Here is a 20,555-nt window from a genome sequence, read left to right on the forward strand (position 1 = left end):
TACTCCTACCATTGACTTGTCACGGATGCCCTCCAGTACAAGAGAAAATCTCTTATATACCCCTGAAATTTTACCTAATCCCTTCTATACCCCTGAATTTTGCTTACTTCCTTGTATACCCCCAAAATTTGATTTTGATCCCTTGCATACCCCTCCCATCAGTTGACCGTTAGTTGACCGTCTATTTTCCATAAAAATGACCATTTTACCCTTGGATGAACAAAGAAATTCATGAATTACATTATTAAAAATATAAAAGCTTCTCGCATGAGACTATTATAGTTATGAGTTTGTTGTGCGATGCATTATTTATCCCAAAAATATTTTTAGATCATGAAATAAAAAACACGTATTTATTTTTTTAAAAAAAGTCATAAAAATGAGGAGCATTCATATAAAGATAGGACTACCAATGTTCATAACATTTTTTTTATGAATGCTCCCGATAAAAAAATCCATTGTCCTATTAAAATTTGAAATAAAAATTTTAATTTATTACATTTATTTTATTTTCAAAATTTATGTCAAAATTTTCTGCACTAATTATTTAGTTTCATTAGTCTTATAAAATGCACATACTGTGCACCCAAACAAAATTTTTTCAATTATTTTTTAAGCTTATATTTAAACCTAAAGCATCTAGGGCAAAAAGGATATTTGCAACCAAACGTAACAGTGAAATGATGGAAAATGTAACGGTAGGGGCATGGAAGGGATCAAATTGAATTTTCAGGGGTATAGAAGGGATTGGGTAAATTTCAGGGGTATGAAAGGAATTGAGTGAGTTTTCAGGGGTACACAGGAAATTTACTCCCAGTACAAAGTGCAGTGGACTGGAGACGAGTAAGGCCATGAGATTGCAAATGGACGGCCACGATCCGACGACTTCTAAGCCATGCGTTTACAAGGGTCCCTGCTCTCCGTCCATTTCACTTCCTGGATGATGAATTGATGATGCGGACTGACACATATATGGTGCAAATAGTGGGCGCACGTGACATTGCCACCATAGTCTCCACCGTGGGTTTCCCTGACACGTTAACTGGCGTGCGCGAGTTTTCTTTTATCCGCCAGAGTATTGCAAGTGAATGGTACTCCTCACATGCGCGTCTACTTGGCACCTGCGCGACGACGCCTCCTTCCGTGCTTCGGTTGCCCAAACATCTCTCGTCCACCGCCGCACGCAACGCACTCGATCGTTGAAATCAGCACATGAATAACAGCACATCACCGCAAACGGATGAGATGCCGTGGCTGCTCTTCTCAGCTCAGGCTCAGCGCGAGCGTGCGATGCAGCAAGCGGAACAGAGCGCCGGCCGCGCGTGCCAAACGGCCAGCGAAACACAAGGTAGCTGCTCGCCTCGCCCGACGGTGCGCCGGCGCCGGCGATCGGGTGAGAACGTACGGTGTTTGCTTACCAGCTAGCCGTTCACATGCAAAGCTGTTACCAAATCGGAAAAGGCTCGTTAACGGTTTTCCCGGTTTCCGTAAAAACCACCGAACACAGTTGAAGGGATAATTTTTAAAAGAGTACATTGCGCATTGGGCCTCCTATTTTGACTTAAAGTTGCATATTGGACTAGGTACTGATAAAAAATTCACTTTGGGTTAGGTTTGTTTACTCCATGACACTTTGCACTTTGGACTAGCAGCCCCATGTGTCAGTGCCCAACAATCCTCTTCCTCATCAGTTTACTTTGACCTGTGAGCTGCGCTCTCTCGCTTACATGAGCAAACTCAGTGTCGAGCCGTCGAGGAGCACCTGCTCCCCTGTGGTAGTGCTTGTTATTGGAGTTAATCCTTAAACATGTACTTAGGATATGCATGATTACCTAATTTTTTATGTGGAATTTGGTGTTTTACTGACCGGATCTTGATGAAGCCATGAGTCACGTCAGTGTACTGGTAGTAGGGCGTTGGTGATGGAGATCACCGAGCGGCAGTGGCGACGGAATTCGCCCTGGTGCGGCGGTGGCAATAGGAATTCGACCTTCGCTCCCCTCCAGCACGTCTTAAGATCATTAGTCTGATGGTTTTGGGAATGGTTTAGAGTACATGAGTTGTCACTCGTGCATGAGTCTCACTCTTCAAAGTCAAGGAGCGTGTGAGCCTTGGTGGGCTGAGCCCAATGCTCTCCTTTCTGGCTCGGTGGCCAAAGATCAACCAACACTTGTGCCCCCCACCTAACGAGAAGCTTGAGGACCATGGCTTGAGTTCTCACAATTTGTTGTTAGTTTCCAAATCCAACGCATGAAAGATTGATCCTCTTCCGTTAGTGATTATTGAATCCAGCTCAAACACCACCTTATAAAGGAACTGTACACTGATAATGTGCTCGTCAAGATTGCCCTGATGAGAGAAGAAAGAAAGGGCTGGGACAGATGGAGAGAACGTTGCCTCAAAGTGAGACCAGGTATAAACTTAGCCGGTCCAAAATGAAAACTTTCTCTTATCCTTAGCCAAACTTGCAAAACAGGTAAAAACAAGTGATCCAATGTTCAATGCACTCTTTTTTAAAAATTTAAAATTTTATTTGAATTTTTTTAATTTTGATATGTTTATCATGTAGCTTATCACCTTGAGCGGTTGAGCCAACTTAAAACCTTGAAATTTCACGAGTGGTGGGAGGAGCGTGTAGCACGCGAAGAAGTACCCAAGTATAAGTTATGATACTTACTTCAACTAACAACCTAAGAAATAGATAAATTTTAGTATCTCAAGGTATCTAAATTTACACTGAAATCTTTTGTAATTTAAGGTACTTAATATCTGGAAGTACCAAATTTTACACTAAAAATATGGTATCTTCAAGTATTTTTTCAATGATGATAAAGTTAATTAAGAAATATGGAAGAAGAGAAATCAAATAGGCTTTCAGCAAATAGGACTGTCAATGACAGCATTCCAAACAAAAACGGAGGGGAAAACATGAGCGATGTGGGGAGCCAACCACATAGCGGAGCTTTTACCTTAGTCCCATGGCAACCTCTTCGTATAAAACATTAATTTTTTTTCCTTTGTTATGTACGAAAATTCCTTTTCACTATATTCAATAAAATTGGTATGCTGGTGTCGGTTTGTTCAAAGAAAGAAAGAAACATCAAATTTCACAAAAACCGACCACGAACCCTGCTGCGCACACGCGCAGTCCACCCGCCGCGTAGCAAGCAGAGCACCGTGCCACCCGCAGTGCAAAACCGGAAATGCTTACCATCGGCCGTCCGGCCAAAAATAAAAAATCGGACGTCTCAATTTAAAAGAACAACAGTGTAGGTGTATGGTAAAACGGTTGGTTAGGTGTACTGACAAACCAACAGAGCATGCATGTAAACATGTTTCAAAATTTAAATGATTTGTTCTCTTAAACTATTTATCTGAATTTCAAACCAATTATATCATTAGATTCGTTACATTTAAATCTTTATAACAAGATATCACATGACTATATTCCGATGACTTTTAATTTTACTTTTTAAATGTTGCACACATTGTTACTGAAATATTCCAACAAGTATTTATTGATGTTTCACTAATTCATTAGCAATGTTTCATGCTATCTTTTTTTATATGTTACAGCAAATACGTTTTTTATGTTTCAACAATAATTATAATTTAACAATAATTATAATTCGATGTTTCAATCTAAATATAAAAAATGTTTCACTAGTCGGGACTTAATGTTTGATGTAATAATGATTATTGTTGCAGTCAATACTTTTTATATGTTGTACCTCTTTAGAATAATTTGTGAAGTGGGTTGAAACATCTCCACAAAAGATGAAAGAATTATTTTTAAATAGTTTAACATAAGTTTGTTTTCTTCTAGAATGCATATATATTTTTATCAAAATATATTCATGTGAGATCTTGTTATAAATGATAGATTGGATATATATTTTAGAATAAAATTTTGTTTAAAGTTTGATTAAGAGAGAGAATGTAATGGTGCCTCAGGCCACCTTGGCAGCCAGCTCTACTCCTGCATGCATGCATGCGACAACCTTGCCCCTCCAACGCGTCCCTGCATACAGACGAAGAGCAGCATTCGATATTTGAAAAAAATATTGAACACACGATTTGTAACGTCCGATTTAAAAATATTTCAACATAATTAAGTATTTGTGCAAAATTCTAATGGTATAATTGAAATTTTGATCAGATATATAATTTTGGAGAAAAATATTTACAATTTGAGGAAAAAAATTAGGCACGTGTAATAGGAGGGAGAGGGAGAGAGAGTATGCAAGCAGCAGCGCAAGCAAAACACAAGCCGAACGGTCCGATTTTTGGTGTGATGCCGAACGGTCCGAGCCGTAGCGCTCTCCGCGCAAAACACAAGCTATAGCTGGTGAGATCGGCAGGGCTGGCGCGGCTGCGCGCGCGCGCGGCCCCGGAATCCGGTGCGAGAGAGGGTGATGGCGCCATCTCGCTTGCCGGCTCCTCGATCGTGGTTGCACCGGCCGGGAGCGGGGAGAGCGGTTGTGGTTGGGTTGCGGTCGCCGCTGCAGCTGCAAGCGAGCGTACGTGGTGGTGGCCCTGGACCTCACATGCGCGCGGAGAGGCGACGAGACGAGTGCAACGCAGCGCAGCGCAGCCGTCGGCATCCCACTTATCGCCCGCACATGCGCCCGAATCCATCATGAGTCAGTTACTTTGTCCCTTTCCGCGGTTAACTGTTGAGACAAACGGAGAAAAAGAAAAAAAAAAGAAAGGGTCGGAGGTTGACGTCCCTTTCGGCGGTTTCCTCTCCTCACAAGAGAAAAGCAAAAGCATCGGTGAACATTTGCTTCCGCTATTATCCATGCATCCGAACAGAGCTAGCACATCTTCCTTTTCGTTTTTCTCTACACCTTTCTCTAGTGTAACAAAGTTCATCAAGCATTTTGGTTGAAGACAAATTGGTAGCCTAATGTCCAAACGTACATATAAGTTACGAGTACTAACTTCAAGTATTCAGTTTTTTGTTGAAGACAAATTACTAGTCTAACCAAACCTTACAATCAGGTTCAGTCAGTTCGACGCCCGTAATTACGGCGAAAATCCAGTAGGTCCCTCGGTGGGTGAACTTTTGCGGCGCCGTTGACTGCTCGCATGTCTAGTTAACGGCTCGTTCATCATCACCATGTATCACGGTTATAGATTTTGTTACGAAAAGGAAAATGAAAACTTTGGAGTGAAAAGGACTTGTATTGTGTTGTGGGATTAGTATCCTTTGCGTTCAGTGGAAGCACAGCCACTGCAATTAAGTACTCCTAATACGTACGTGCTTTGGTCGTTGCAGGAAATTATGATGTTCTTTTTCAGGATTTCTAGAATCCACCAGAAAAGAGAAGAAACCAAACTTTAAGGAACTTTTTTTATCAATAAATATAGGTCACCAGAATTTGCAAATGTTCCTTCATTTTAAAATTCTGGAAAGGCAGAGCAACATTCCAAGTCAGATCCTTTCAGTTTGTAGTAAATCAATTCATTCACCTTTTTCAACCTCCAGGTCTTAATAATCTTATTCAGAAGTCTTTCCACCGGAGCAGGACGTCGGTTAGGAGGTCAGGATCGTATTCCTAATAGCAAAAGTGAGTCAGATAGTAGAGTGCATGCATTGAGTCAGCTTTGATCGAAATAGCGAAAGTGATAAAGTGAAACGAACAGATACGGCGGTTAGGGCATTTACAAAGGCACGTACACAAGATAGATTTTGGAGATATATATATTTTAGATTGAGAGACATACAGAAGCAAAAGATCCAGCTGGATACCACACAATAAACTGCATGTTCATGAAGATTGAAGAGGAGTACCACTACTGTGCATCAGACAAGGAGAAGGCACAGGTGAGAAATGGAAGCATTGATCATACTGAATGCCAGGCAGCAAACTGTATACTAGTAGTATAATTTATGACCTTTGTTCTGGTTACACAAACAGTGACACTGGTACAGTGAGAGTGGGCGGGACAGCACATGCAAACTTTGCCTCCTCCTTATCCCACTCTCAACCTCAAGACACCGAGCGATGTCTATATGACACCCAACAACCGACGTCTCACCTACTCAAAACGAACTCCTGATGACAGATTAATGAACCATCCATGCAAATCCATACAATACCGAGGGAGAGCTAATCAATACCCGAGCAGATAAAAATGGCCAAACGATCGATCTCAAATGTCGTACGTAGAGGTATGTATAGTAGCTAATGCTGCTTCTGCTGCTGCTATAGTAGGCATGAATTATGCTTGTTCTTGATCATTGGCTTAGCTGCTGTACTGGACGAAAGAACGGTAGACGGCCATGGGGGCCCAGTTGGCCGGGATGACCTGGCTGGCGACGAGCTGCTTGCCGGACTCGTTGGTGATGCGGAGCGAGAAGGGCGCCGTGAGGCGGTGGTTGGAGTCGAGCCTCCAGATGGAGCCCCACGACTCGCGCATCGGCGTCCACGACTGGGAGTTGGCCTCCATGAGATCCACCTGCACCACGTCGCCGTCGCCGTCCTCGTACTCAACCAGCACCGCGAAGTACACCGGGTTCGACCCCTCCTCCACGTGGAACGTCACCTTCAGCCCAGGGAAGTTGCACGGCACCCTGCATGGCCAAACCCCCAACAATCCATGTGTTAGTGTTACATTCTTATCAGATTAATTCAGAGTGAGTATGCAAGGCAGTATAGTAGTAGGTGATGACAGGCAGAGGCGACAAATTGTAAAGCGGCTGCATGTACTTAATTAAAAGAGTTTTAGTGGTATTTGTGCGATCAGAATCTGCTTGGGTCCCGGAGGACATACAAGCAATGTCGCTGTCGGGTTTGCACCCAAAAGTACGAGGGCTCCACGACGGCACAAGCTAGCAACTGCAAGGCAAGGGGTGGCCATGATGATGCTTCTGTTCGTGCAGCCTGCAGGAGCTACTAGCCTACTACTAAACTATTACCTCTTGAACTGGATGTCGATGATGCCGGCGTGGCGGAGCTGGTCGTTCTGCCCCGGCTTGGCCATGGCGCCGAACGCCGTGCCGCTCAGGTCGAAGTGGTACTTGGAAACGGGGTAGTAGTTCATGTCGGTGATGATCACCGTCTCCGGGTTGCCGGAGCAGGCAGGGTGGTTGACGCATCTTATCTGAAGAAAAAAAGAAGCCATGCACCAGCAACAAACAGTCAACAACACTGTGAATACCTACGTCTCGATCAGTCGCTTCGCATCAACGGCTCAACGCCCGTCGTCATTGCAAATTTGAGCTGAATCTTTAGTGTACCTGGTAGCATGAGCCACAGCCCTTCCCGTCCTTGAAGATAGGCTCGTTGCCGCAGGAGGTCATCGACGAGAACGGGTACTGGTTGGTGTTCTTGAACCCGCAAGCACCGCCTGCAGCATCAACACCACACTTATTTATAACAGTTCAATTATACAACGTAATTGGTTCATCTCGATGGAATGATCAGTCGCCGAGGTGCACCGGCAAACGTACCATCGTCGTCAGGGCCGGCGCCGGTGGGAGCGCCGTACCAGGTGGCCCTGGCGACTTCCCAGTTGGGATCGGCGGTGAAGTCGGAGGCGCTGAAGTTCCCCGGCCTGGCGCCGGCGACGCAGGTGACAACAAGGAAGGAGAAGAGTGCAGCAACTGCAGCCTTCTTGGAGATGGAAAAAGCCATAGCTGCCACCACTCCAACCACTCAAAGCTTGATGACCAGAGAGAGTAGCTCGCTACTAGCTAGTAGTGGTAGTACTAGTCAGGTAGGATTCTGAGCTTTGTTTTGGTGGTCGGAGAGGTGCACATTGGCGCCGAATTTATAGGCGGCCGGAGAGAGGAGAAGGCGACGCGATCGCCATCACCGGTCGTTGCACCCGACGTGCTTTGGTTAGGGGTCACATGGCTAACCGGAGCAAATCATGCAACGGAATGGAGAAAAATGGGAGGCTTCTTCAGTTCACGAGTGCACTGTATTAAAGAAAGTGATTTCTGAAACGGAACACTATTAAAAAATTGGGATCACGCCTTGGCAGTTATCTCAGGTTAGTTATGGACAGTATACATACCTGCTACCTGCTCACTGCTTCTAAATTTCAGAAATGTACACTGCTCTGTCTCACTGTCTGGATGGTAGTAGTAGTGGTGGTATTACTGTATTAATTTGGAGTAGGAACAGATGGCCGGTTCTGCAATCAAAACACGGGGCATTATTGGAACCAATCATGTGTAATGATCCTCTGAGACATATTTGTACGCGCAATTAATTACCAAATCCTACTAGTCGTATATTCTTATACAGTGATATATACCCACTGCAATTATCTGAGCTCTATAGGTACCAGCAGAGGAAGTTGCTCTGCAGATTGCAGGGGGGCATATATAGTCCGTTTATGTGTGTTTTTCTGGTGAATCAATGGACAATGGTACGTACGATTCCACATTGATAGATGCAATTATCATGCCGTGCTGTTGCTCATTTAAAACTAGGATACGCAGCGTAGTGGTTGCAACATGCATGCGCTGCAAAGTGAATGCATGCAGAAGCCGTCCCTAAGTTTTAGGACACACGGATCACAACTGGATTGAGTTTTTTTTAGAGAGACAGAGATGCGATTGTCTTTCCCCCCAGTTCTTTTTTCCCCTTCTTGCATTAAAAAAAAAAACTTGACTTTAGTTTTTGGTCTGTTCAACTTATAAAATTAATGGGACTGATGAGTTTTTTACTGTTACAAACTCATTGAGGGAAAAATAAAAGACATGCACCATACTCTTGCAACATATCATGAACCAGATAAAAGGGTTTACAAATCTTTAACCGGTGAGTACCTTTATAGGGCTTTCTACTTATAGTATTCTACTGCCACTACTATTGTCAGTGGAAGTGATCTTAAGAGCTACAGTAATTTATGAGTTCTACTCTTCTACTAGTCATAGAGGAAAAAAATTATATTACCAATAATTGATGTACGTATTGGATTGAAAAAGATAAACAATATATATTTGGTCCTACAGAGCATGATACTATGCGCAATGGTGCTACACTTTTGAAATCGGTAGCCAAGGGTCTCTTATTCCACTATGGGTGGCGTAGTTACATAAGAATTGTTAGCTAAAAAATTTTATGTGGTTTAACGCTAGTCAATAATAAAGGGGAGTTGGGGATTTGTCCCATCACCTTATTTCTCATTTTGATTTACTTTTATCTTGCATTTTTATTACTATTAAACTTATGGCTGTGTGTCTTTTGACAGAAGTCGGAGATGTAATCCATTTCCATTATCTAAAAATTTGGTCCTACAATTAGCAAAGAGCATTGTAAAACATATCTTATCTTAGTTACAGATTTACGATCTCTACAGTGTAAAAATGCATTTGCTAGTTGGTAACTCAGTACTGTAAGGGCCTGTTCACTTTGATGTCATTTTCAACCATACCATCTTTTAGCAAAGTTGCTAAAAAATATCACGTTTAGTTTGTTACCAAATTTGGTAAATACATAAGAAATCCTATCAAAATTTTGTCAATATTGCTATCTTGCCAAAATTTTAGGTTTATTTTGGCTACAATCTGAACAGGCCCTTAAGTGTGCTGAAACAAACCTGCCGATTTGTTAATTTGTCTGCCACTATGAAAAAGAGCATAGAGGCAAGGAAACATACAATTCGCGCAATATGTTCCTGGGCTTCCAGATTTGTCCGGAATGATGGGCCAAGACCAAAACTTCCATACATATTTGGGCTGGAATAGTGCGAAGCGAAAGCCCAAAGGATTCAGCAGGAACAATTTCTACCAACCCAGCCCAAGAGCAAACCTTACACACCCGTTGGTTTGTTGCTTAGCGCGTGTCCGCAGAATAGCACCTAAAGCCATAAACCACTTGCATTATTCTCAACTACTAGAAGATCAGCCAGAAGTAGCAATCGAACAGTCCGAAATTACACCAAGCCATGTAGCCATAGCATGCAAGTAGCGCATAATGCATCCGTTTGTTAGAGCGGACAGGGACATGTCCTAGTTGGATCTTGGCGGGTGAACCCTGAATTATTGGCGGAGATGGAAACAAGAGTAGAGTAGCAAAGAAGAAAATCCCAAAATGGACCGAGTATTTGCTCTTCGTAGGTAGAGCTGAACTGAGATAGTCGTATTGGAGTAGTATTAGTACCCGGGATTTGTGGGTATAGAGAGACTAGAGAGGCAGGCATAAATTAGTAGTAGTAGAGGTCAAGAGAGGTAATGGTGGTGGTAGTAGTAGCAGGGGTCCCGCGGGCACTATGATTTCACATGCTTAGCTGACATCTGTGGAGCAACCACCACGTTCGTGTTAACGTCGCCGCGAGAACCACCACCCCCTCAAACACACGCGCGCCCACATGCCCACCGCCGCCGCCGCGCCATCGCATGTGACCCCGCGAGCGACTCCTCACCATCTCCGCTCCGACGAGCGGCCGCCGCCGCGCGTCGCCTTCGCGTCCGCCCCAGGTGCAGGCGAAAGATTCCGTACGTTTACCACGCAGACAATAGTATAATCTCGTTCACACAGAAAGATTGTAGTGAGATTGAGATTTTGTACTAATCAGTTTACCGCTGGAAAACAGAGTTGGAGAGGTCAATGGCCACCAGTACGATGTGCACATGTGCCAAGTGTATAAGAGGACAAGGCGTCCTACGTTTCAGACGGGGGGGTGGTGTACGATGACACGTAGTACACACCGGAGAGGGTCACTATCCGAATCACCGCCGGCTGTGCTGCACCGGCCACCGACGGCAAAATTTATTCGTCGGGAGCCGCGACCACCGGCCATTAATGCAGCATGGCATCGGCGTGCATCTCCTCTCCTCATCCACAAATCGTCTCATACTCACACGCTCACGCGGCCCCACCGCTGCAGCTGCAGTAATTTTTGGATTTTTTTTAACTACTCCCTCTGTCTCAGGTTACAGGATGTTTCGACTTTGGTTAAAGTCAAACTGCTTCAAGTTTAACTAAATTTATAATCAAATATAATAATATTTACATTACCAAATTAGTTTTATTAAATTAATAATTAAATATATTTTTATAATAAATTTATCTTGTATCAAAAATATTATTATTATTTTCTATAAATTTGATTAAATTTAAAGCAGTTTATCTTATACCTGAAATAGAAATAGAGGGAGTACTTGTTACTGTAGGGGTAGTTTATTGGTGGGCCCGGTAAAAGCGTGAAAAGTTGTGGGCCACGGGGTAGCGTGCGTTGAGACAGTTTTTCTCGTTAGAGTGGGAACAGAATAAAGGCCCCCAAAAACGGAGGCTCCCTTCCCTAGGCCGGAAAAAAGGCCCGTTCCTGGTGGGCCGCTCTCCATCTCCCATCTCTCCGTTCATTGCCTCGCAGCCGTCCGATGCGGCCAGTTGTGCCAATCCAGGCCGTCCGATCTCTTCATCAGGCCGGCATATACATGTTCTCTCGCTGCCATGTGGGCCTTATGGGCCCTGGACCTACACCCTAGGGATTACCCGTTAAAGAAAGGAAAACGTTCGGCCATGCTCGTTGCTGCAGGCAGAAGCACCTTGATTTACGGCCAACTGCTGCAAGTGTTCGGGGCCCAAGGGAGGAATTCTTGCAATGAGCCCCAATTTACGGCAAGCATCACTTTGGAACTTGGCCGCCTTTGGATTGGATTAACTAATAATCGCTGATACTATTGTGTTTCCCTTTCGTTATGCCGCATAACTGGGGGTGTTTGGGTAAAGCTCAAGTAAGGGATAAGAGTGCATTCTTCAGAAACCATGCATCCTTCTGCACTCACTCATTCAGTCAGCTAAGCTACTACTAGTAGCTCGCTTCAAAGTTCAAACTCCGTGGCGTCCATGGCAAAGCATCTCTGTCTCTCAGTGACAGTGCTTCTTGCCACTATCCATTTATCATCCGCCCTGCTCCTGATTTCCTGGAGAGAAAAGGACAATAGGAAACTGATGAAACTTGCATTGTCATCTTCATTATATTGGACCCTTGTTCTGGCATTCACGCAGCTAGGTGATGGAGTCACGGCCTCATGGTCATGGGCTTAATTTCTCTCCTCCTGGGAGCTCGTACTCGTAGCATCACGGCAATGTCAATGTCGTCGTGTTGCTCTCGAGAAACGATGAGTACTGCAAGAAACAAAGGAAAAAATGGCTCGTGCTACGCCAACTTTTGTAGCGTATCGCGGCATTAAGATGTTCGGTTACATACAGCCAGCGTGCGTCCGTTCAATCAATGTGGCTTGCAGCGGCAACCACCACCTCCCCTCCTCGAAAGCCGGTGGTCTCTACGCTATCTAGCTCGCGTGCTAAACTGATTAAAAAGATTACGAGCAGGTTAACCGGAAAGGAGCACGAACACGAGCAATCTATGGTTGTGTTTAGTTCAGCGCAGAGTTTGGATTTTGGTTGAAATTGAAAATGATGTGACTGAAAAGTTGTGTTTAGTTCAGCGCAGAGTTTTGGATCTAAACACAAGCCTATATTTACTAGCAAAGCTTGGGCTCTGTACAGAGCATCCCGGTGCAGTCAGTGCGTAGCCGCAGGTGCAGGTTTAAAGTGGACACAACTTGTGTTGTGTGTGTCTGCGTGTGTATGTCCAGTTGCTCACTGCACATCTCCCTGCAGCTGGCTAATTGCTGCTTTACTGAAAGGGACATGTATGGTTCAGAGCTGCTCGATCGTCCTCACTGTTTATACGTAGAAAAAAACGGTTGATCGATCGATTGACAAAACGGATTCGGCCTAGCACGCACTAGCAGCGGTAGTAGCAGAGCGGATCGATCCGTCGAGTTGGCATGTGAAGTGTCGTCTGCTCGTCACATGCGTTGCAACGCTCTCTCTCTCGCTGCATCGATCGATCACCACCCATGTTAGTTAAGCACCCAAGCCGGCCGCTTTCGCGGATGAGCTGAACATATCCGGCAATGCATCCATCCTGCCAGTGCGCATCGCTCATCCGTCGCCTCACTGGCTCTAAAAATCTTTATTAATTTTACACTCCTTATCCTTCATTGAAATCTCCATGTGCGTCTCGCACAAAACTTTTTATGTTCTGTTCATCACCTGCTGTAATCATGTCCATGTAGAATCTTCAGTAGCAGCACTGCACTTCACCCTACGTCGTCGTTCCTCGACAATTCTCATCAGATACAGACTTAACAGCGATGAGTAATTAATTACCGGTGCCATACCATCAAGGTAGTTGTGTGCGCGCGCGCGCAGTGTGGGTACCTAGATTACTGTTGGGCATGCCTGGCTTTGCTGTGGTAATGATCAAGGCAGCTAATTAGGGCATCCACAATAGTTATCTATAGGCTCTCTATAAAATATCCATGTCAGTATATTTTCCTAATTGAAAGAGATTAAATGAAGAGAGAGAGCAAAGCTATCTACTAACCTAGAGATAGTCTATAGAGAAAAAGAGGCAATGTATTAGAGAGCTATAGATACCCATGTAGACATACTATTGAGGTGGTTTACTATTAATCTAGTCTATTATGAGATGTACATGTTTTATAGAGAGCACCTTACTTTACCATTGTGGGTGCTCTTAGATGCAATGCGTGTAATTTACTACTCCATGCGTGCAGATGCCTAATAACAGGGACACGATGGATGAAAGCTGTGCCATCTTCGCGAGGAGTACGGTGCAGTACTTTGGGTGTTAGTTTACTCAAATATTCCTGGCTGATCTGCACGCCATATGATATGGGCTCTCTCGCGAGCGAGACACGGTTTTTTTGCTTACTTTGCTCTCCTCTCCATGATTGTCACCGACCGGCAAGAGTCCTCAACCAACCCAACCCCAAATTATTCTTTCTCGGTGACTCTGAAGAAGCATCTGCTGCCGGCGTTCGTTCGTTCAGAATCCAGATCTCTCAAGAACAGAGCATTGCGTGTGTGTGTGTACACGAGGCTGCTACAGTATATGAGTACGCACGAATGAGCGAGCGCGGCGCCAACAACTAGCAGGTGAGTGTCTGGCGATGATCGATCTGGGGTCGAGTTGCTGCCGCTGCTTGCTTGGTTTGGGCCTGGACGATGGTCGATGGATGGAGGTTGCATTTGCAATGAAGGTTTTTGTGTACGGCTGCATTGTGTGGCTTACCAGACGGAGTATGTGATGAATAGGATAAAAAAGGGAGAAAGCGACTTGACGGTAGGATTATCACGAGTACGTAGGTGAGCAGTATGGATAGCTGCGAGATGTGTGCTGGACCAGGCCGGATTCGTACTGTTTCCATCGATCGGTAGGAGAGGATATGATGGAGCAAATGGTCATGGTCTCATGGATGCATGGATGGATGCTGCGTGTGCGTGTCATGTTGCCTTCTCCTCTGCGTGCCGTTGAAGCATCGCGGTTCGACGCATGCCGGTCTGCCGGGTCCGATATGGGCTGTGTGCCCTGCAGCCAGCGATCGATCCGTCGAGCAAGAACCAGCCGTCCGATCTCGAGATGCACGGCTCTTGTTCATTTAACTTCTGTGTGGCGCAACCACAGAAATTGTTTTTTTCCCCTGCTATTTGTATATGATCCTGTTCCAGATTTGATAATATCATATCCGATATCTACATGTATCAGATTTTATATCAGTGGGCATTAGCCAATCAGATGATACATGTGAGTTTCAGGACTAATACCATGCAATTACTAGTACGAAACATCGTCTTGATCACCGAGCATCTATCCCCTGTCTCTCATTGCTTCTATTTCTTAGCTAGTCGTCTCGCAATTCGTTGCCTCGTCATCATCGTGGGGTGTCCATGGCAATGCTCATCCCCATGAACAGTGATGCGAACTCTCGCGGCATCCCATTTGACCCCCACACCCCTGCCTTAGTCGACTACGACCGTAATGGTGCTAGATATCCCATGGTTGCAAGTTTGCAACGAGAAAGCGGTGCTATGCTTGACCATGGCAGATCCAGCATGGATCCATTGGCTGTGGAGCATGAGCGGTTATATTAAGGCTTAGGACCTAGCGAATTCATCGGTGTGGCGATGAAGCAGCAACGGATCCAGTGGCCAGGGCTGACCCTAACGAGATAATGGGAAAAGATGAAAGGATGTGTGATGTGTCAGTGGCAAGCGGCTCGCCGGCTGACTTAGGCAGTGTGGGACACGCCCCCTTCCTAATCATGCACACACGCAGGGGGATGAATTGCCATCCGTAGCGCGCGCGCGCACACTCTCTCTCTCTCTCTCTCTCTCTCTGAGATGTTAGGATTGAGTTTAGTGTTGTGAAAAGACACATAACAATGCACTAACCTTTTATTACTCCTATTTAAATTTTGATATGTCTATCCACATATTTGGTAGATTTTAGTAAGCTATTGGACAGCTTAGATCGCATAAAAATTATGTGTGAACAATAGCCTTATTGTATCCCCCCCTCCCCTTTCTCCCAGGCTTGCATGCTCACCTCTCACCCAACATTGTGGCCTCCCCAATCCCCATCCTCGCGACGAGTACCCCTCCTCTCTTTCACACCCTCCCATTCCAAGCTAATTCCGAACCTTGGCTAAACCTTAACCGGTCAGATTGTTGCAGGTCACCAAAGCTAGAGAAGAAGACACATCACACAAATCTTGGCGCCGACCCAATAGTAGAGAATTCGCGAATAAATCCCTCCAAAAATTTGCCAAATGGATGGTTAATTAACAAATCCTTTCTGTATAATGACTGCTAGCCTGGTACGGTAGCAATCCTACCACTGTTCATAGGGCAGCTTTTCTTCTCTCTACCGGCAGGCCGGCTTAATTTGCCGGCATGTAACGATCGATGGAGAAATTGCGGGTAGTTGCGGGCATGCATGTGGGATGATATGCAAATTAAGGACAAATGGAGTCAAAAGCGGCAATGCGTGTGCTCTTTGTGCATGCATTATCCTGCTTGTTTTTCTTCATGCACATCTGTCACAATCGTTTAGTTTTGGGTTAACTCAGTGTCAGCTAGCGAATAATGCCAGGCGCTAAAGATGAACGTAACGGCAATGTACAGCTAGGTAGTAGCTCTTCCGTCAATAATGAGATGAAAAGGAGATCAGTGGGGATTAGTTTGCATGTAGTACTGGTAGTAAAGCAAGCTGCCGGTATCTGATTGAATGTAATGTCAAGTCTGAAACTGGTTCAGGTTAGTTTGGAACCAGATGCACTCTGGTCTACTGCAAGGGAACCTCCCCTAAACTGTCATTTATACTCACGAAAGGGATCGCGATTTTTCAAGTAGTCGAGTGTACAGTAGTATAATATTGTTGAGGTTCTAATCTTCATTCTGTGTAGAATTGCCAAACCATATAGATAAATCAAAGATTGGAATTGCTTTGTAGCTTCAAACAAGCACAATATTTTTGCAGCAAATATAAGAAAACAAATTTTTGCAGGATGAAGGTGTGAAAGCACAAACATCATGGGTGTACGGGTCCTCTGTTTACAAACAGTACTCCACTACCTGAGAAAAAGGTCGAAAGCAAAAAAGGCTGAAGCACGAACAAAGATCCAAAAAACCCATATCTGAACTATGGGCGCACCAACAGCATGAAACGGGCACGAGAAGAGGATGATGAGACATCAATCAGTTGTTTATCCCGGGGAGAAGAAGAGAACGCATGCAGTAACAATTACTTGGATCCACAATATAATTTCGTGTCATGGCACATTGGCATGGAGCATGAACCTTTTTTTCTCACGGCACGCACATGCCGACATTTCAAAACACAAGAAGCAGCACCTTCTGTTCTCGTTCTCTTCTGAGCCTGATCGGATGTGGTTTAGCTGAGCTAAGCCTCCATGTCAGTCAGGCAGTGAGGCAGAGGCAGCTAGCTGAGCTGAGGCCAGCCTATCTATCTACCGGCCCCAACTATCATCTGCCAACTTTTAATACGCGCTGCCGTAGCAAGAAGAAGAAGAAGATGAGGAAGAGGAGGACGGACGCTGCATGTCACCGTGCCAGGCCATGTGCCGCGGCCCAACATGGCACGTTCTCCCCTCCAGTTCACTTCTCTCTCTGCTCACACACACTAGCCTAGCCAGTGTACTAGTGTTGTAGTGTACCCACCTCGCTTATAAATACCCGGTTCCGCACTACGGCCACACAAACCAACACCCCCACTCATCTCACTTCACTCTCTTTCTCTTCTCTTCACTTCACCACCGCCACCTCTCTCATCGGATCCCTGCAGAGGAGGAGAGGGCAGTGGCGGCGAAAGGCGACATGGGCTCGCTGTCCTCTCTCGCCGCCGCGGCGGTGTTTCTCTCCCTCCTCGCCGTCGGCCACTGCGCCGCCGCCGACTTCAACGCCACCGACGCCGACGCCGACTTCGCCGGCAACGGCGTGGACTTCAACTCCAGCGACGCCGCCGTCTACTGGGGCCCCTGGACCAAGGCCAGGGCCACCTGGTACGGCCAGCCCAACGGCGCCGGCCCCGACGACAACGGTACGGCTTGTGATATCTTTGCTCGTTTTTCTTCTTCTTCTCCGACGATCTGCTGCTTCTTTCCGGCAATGTGGCTCACAAAATCTTGATCCAGGCGGCGCGTGCGGGTTCAAGCACACCAACCAGTACCCGTTCATGTCGATGACCTCCTGCGGCAACCAGCCATTGTTCAAGGACGGCAAGGGATGCGGCTCTTGCTACAAGGTGAGTAGAGTACTCCAAACTAATCAAAAGATTAAAGAAAGAAAAAGAAGCCCATTTACATGGGGGGCCTAACTGTCAAAGCAGTGCATGCCGTTGCAGTCTTGACCATCGGTCCGCAGGGTGGGACCCACCGCCGAGAGCATGTGCGCGTGGCCCCCTCCACCCCGGTTTTCGGTGGCAGTGATTGGCGCGCCAAATGCATTCAATGCTAATGTTTTTTCTTCTTTTTTTTTCTTTTTAACATTACAGATCAGATGCACCAAGGACCAGTCGTGCTCCGGCAGGTCGGAGACGGTGATCATCACCGACATGAACTACTACCCGGTGGCTCCGTTCCACTTCGACCTCAGCGGCACGGCGTTCGGCAGGCTCGCCAAGCCTGGCCTCAACGACAAGCTGCGCCACTCCGGCATCATCGACATCGAGTTCACCAGGTCAGTGAAAGAAACCACATTGTACTGTACTGATGTAGTAGTGGTGGTAGTGTAGCCCTCCAAATCTGCCGTTGAAATTTGCTTCCAGTACTACTACTAGTAGAGGGTAAAAGTTGGGTGGAGTGGATGATGAGATGAGTGGATCCACCCAACTGCACACCTTTAACTCCATTTCCGGACACCGGCAATGGATTGCACATGCATGTGCAGCTCAGATGCAATGCAGCAACAACTTTATTAGGTTTAGGATGTTTTTTTTTAAAAAAAAATTTCATCCTCTGCCAGACTGCAACATGCTCGTTTTTGGCTACTAGCAGTAGGCACGCCTCCCTTCTGCAGCCAAACGTATGATGCGTGCCCTGCTATTATACGCCACCGGCCACCCCATTTCCATCTTGTAGTAAAATGCTTTTTATCAATCAATGGGCCCCAATCCGATTAACAAAAAAAGTAGGACACGATTATTGTATTTCCACATGACCAGTAAAGCAGGCAGCATATGACAAGATTAGCAGCGGAGTAATTCTCACTTGTGTTTAATTAACTTAATGGTGGATTCGTGTGATGTGATGGTGCAGGGTGCCATGCGAGTTCCCGGGGCTCAAGATCGGGTTCCACGTGGAGGAGTACTCGAACCCTGTGTACTTCGCGGTGCTGGTGGAGTACGAGGACGGCGACGGCGACGTGGTGCAGGTGGACCTGATGGAGTCGAAGACGGCGCACGGGCCGCCGACGGGGAGGTGGACGCCGATGAGGGAGTCGTGGGGCTCCATCTGGAGGCTGGACACCAACCACAGGCTCCAGGCCCCCTTCTCCATCCGCATCCGCAACGAGTCCGGCAAGACGCTCGTCGCCAACAACGTCATCCCGGCCAACTGGAGGCCCAACACATTCTACCGCTCCTTCGTCCAGTACAGCTGAACCGCCGCTCGCCGGCGGCGACCCTCGGCGCCGGCATCGCCGCCGCTGCTGCTGCTAGTAATACTACTACTGCTATGATGTAATTGTGTTACCGGTTGGGTTCTTTGAGTTTGTTGGGGTTGGGGATTGTGTGGTCGGTCTGTGTTGCGATTTGCAGAAACCGGGCGAGCGAAAGAAGAAAAAAAAAGCTGTGTGGGAAATGGAGGAGGTAGGCGTACAAGGTTACGCTCTCCCGCCCACTCTCGCTTTTATAATTTATCATTTTCAAATGGTGATGATATGATGATTAATCAAAAGGATTATATTGCTACTTAAATTGTATGGTACTACCATTAGCTTGCTGTGATCTGTATCTATCCTCCCTGTTTGCGTACCTGTGCTGTGCCATTCCTTCTCAAATCTCATATCGCTGGAGTAACACGCATTTGCTTTTGGCTCACAGCTAGAGCATCTCTATGCCGATTGCCGAGAGGAAAAGCAATGCCGGTGTTCAAAGTAAACTTCAAATTTGGAAGTGCAGAAAAGCATAACTGAAATCTTGGATCCCTACCGTGTGTATCCCAAATGGTTCCATTTCGCGCGCTTTTCGCGGTATCCAGTTCCCGCGCGCGGTAAAATTACAAACATGAAACATACGGTTGTACACTACTCGTACCTTTGCTTTTCTGTGATTCCGTTGGTTAGTTACTGACATGATTTGGTTGCCGGTAAAGTGGTAAAGCACGCGGCCAAGATTATCCAGCCTCCCAGCATTGCGCCGTTCTATAAAGCTCCTGACAAGGAGTGGCATTTTCCGTTCTTTTTTATCCTATCAGCATAGTGCTGCTACTGCTACTACTTGACTTTTGGAGTAGTACTACTAGTACTGTGCTAAACCCTTTTTTTTTTCTTCTTGAAACCAAGAAATGTTTGGGGCTCGATTCAGAGTCCGGTCAAACAGAACAGGGTCGGTCCATCTATGCAGCGTTACAATAGCTTGCAGCCAAACCATCCCATCTTTGCTGATGCGTGTGCTTCCGAGTTATTGCGGCTCATCGATCCAGATCTCATCTCCGACGCCGGCATCTTTATCTACTCCTCCTCCTACTCCTGCGTGAACATGCCACAGTAGCACTATTACTCATCAGAGTTGAGAACATGCAATGCAATCATGCAGCGTGCGAGAGCAGCAGCAGCAGCCGAGATCAGACATTCACAACCGAGCTCCGATCCACGCGTGGATGCATGTATTGATTCCTACACACTCTGCGAGTGAGTGAATGAATGAATGTGCGTGTGTATGTGTTCATTGATGCAGATTTGGATGGAGCAAATGCAACATGCCATGCCACAGCATCGAATAAATTGCTAAACTGAACACATCTACTCCTACTTTAACTCTACATGCTCTGGCTTGCCGGTGCCGGAGCTCATCACGGTGCAGCCGGAGCTCATGGATGGCCGACACGGTGACATTCGCGGCGCCTTTTTCCCCCTTTTCTTTTTGGCCAATATGGAGGAGTGGTACATGTCCGCGGATCGAGCTGTTTCCCCGCGGTCCGCGGCATGTGCGCCTCGCCTACATGGATGGATAGATGTGTGTGGCCCAACGGA

At 46.1% G+C, this 20,555-nt stretch overlaps 3 protein-coding genes across 3 annotated transcripts in view; 1 reads left to right on the forward strand and 2 right to left on the reverse strand.

Annotated features, from left to right (window-relative positions):
* Positions 1-5,846: 5,846 nt before the first annotated feature.
* LOC4349349 (expansin-B3-like) lies at positions 5,847-7,750 on the reverse strand. The gene is made up of 4 exons (NM_001404346.1): positions 7,460-7,750; positions 7,247-7,356; positions 6,926-7,110; positions 5,847-6,580 (listed from the first exon to the last, which is right to left on the reverse strand). Exons 1-4 carry the CDS (start codon positions 7,641-7,643, stop codon positions 6,253-6,255), a joined length of 807 nt encoding a protein of 268 aa, NP_001391275.1. The 5' UTR covers positions 7,644-7,750; the 3' UTR covers positions 5,847-6,252.
* Positions 7,751-16,880: 9,130 nt separating this feature from the next.
* On the forward strand, positions 16,881-19,335 carry LOC4349350 (expansin-B4-like). The gene is made up of 4 exons (NM_001404347.1): positions 16,881-17,403; positions 17,498-17,607; positions 17,857-18,041; positions 18,620-19,335. The coding sequence occupies exons 1-4, from the start codon at positions 17,181-17,183 to the stop codon at positions 18,960-18,962; spliced, it is 861 nt and encodes a 286-aa protein (NP_001391276.1). The 5' UTR covers positions 16,881-17,180; the 3' UTR covers positions 18,963-19,335.
* Positions 19,336-19,514: 179 nt separating this feature from the next.
* Positions 19,515-20,555, reverse strand: part of LOC4349351 (transcription factor UNE10) — a 6,679-nt gene continuing 5,638 nt past the window's right edge. The window contains exon 6 of the mRNA XM_015757230.3: positions 19,515-20,051. The gene's annotated coding sequence lies outside the window, so the exon portion shown is untranslated. The remainder of the gene's footprint in view (positions 20,052-20,555) is intronic.

Source organism: Oryza sativa, chromosome 10 (assembly GCF_034140825.1).
Source record: "Oryza sativa Japonica Group chromosome 10, ASM3414082v1".
NCBI classification, from domain to species: Eukaryota; Viridiplantae; Streptophyta; class Magnoliopsida; order Poales; family Poaceae; genus Oryza; species Oryza sativa.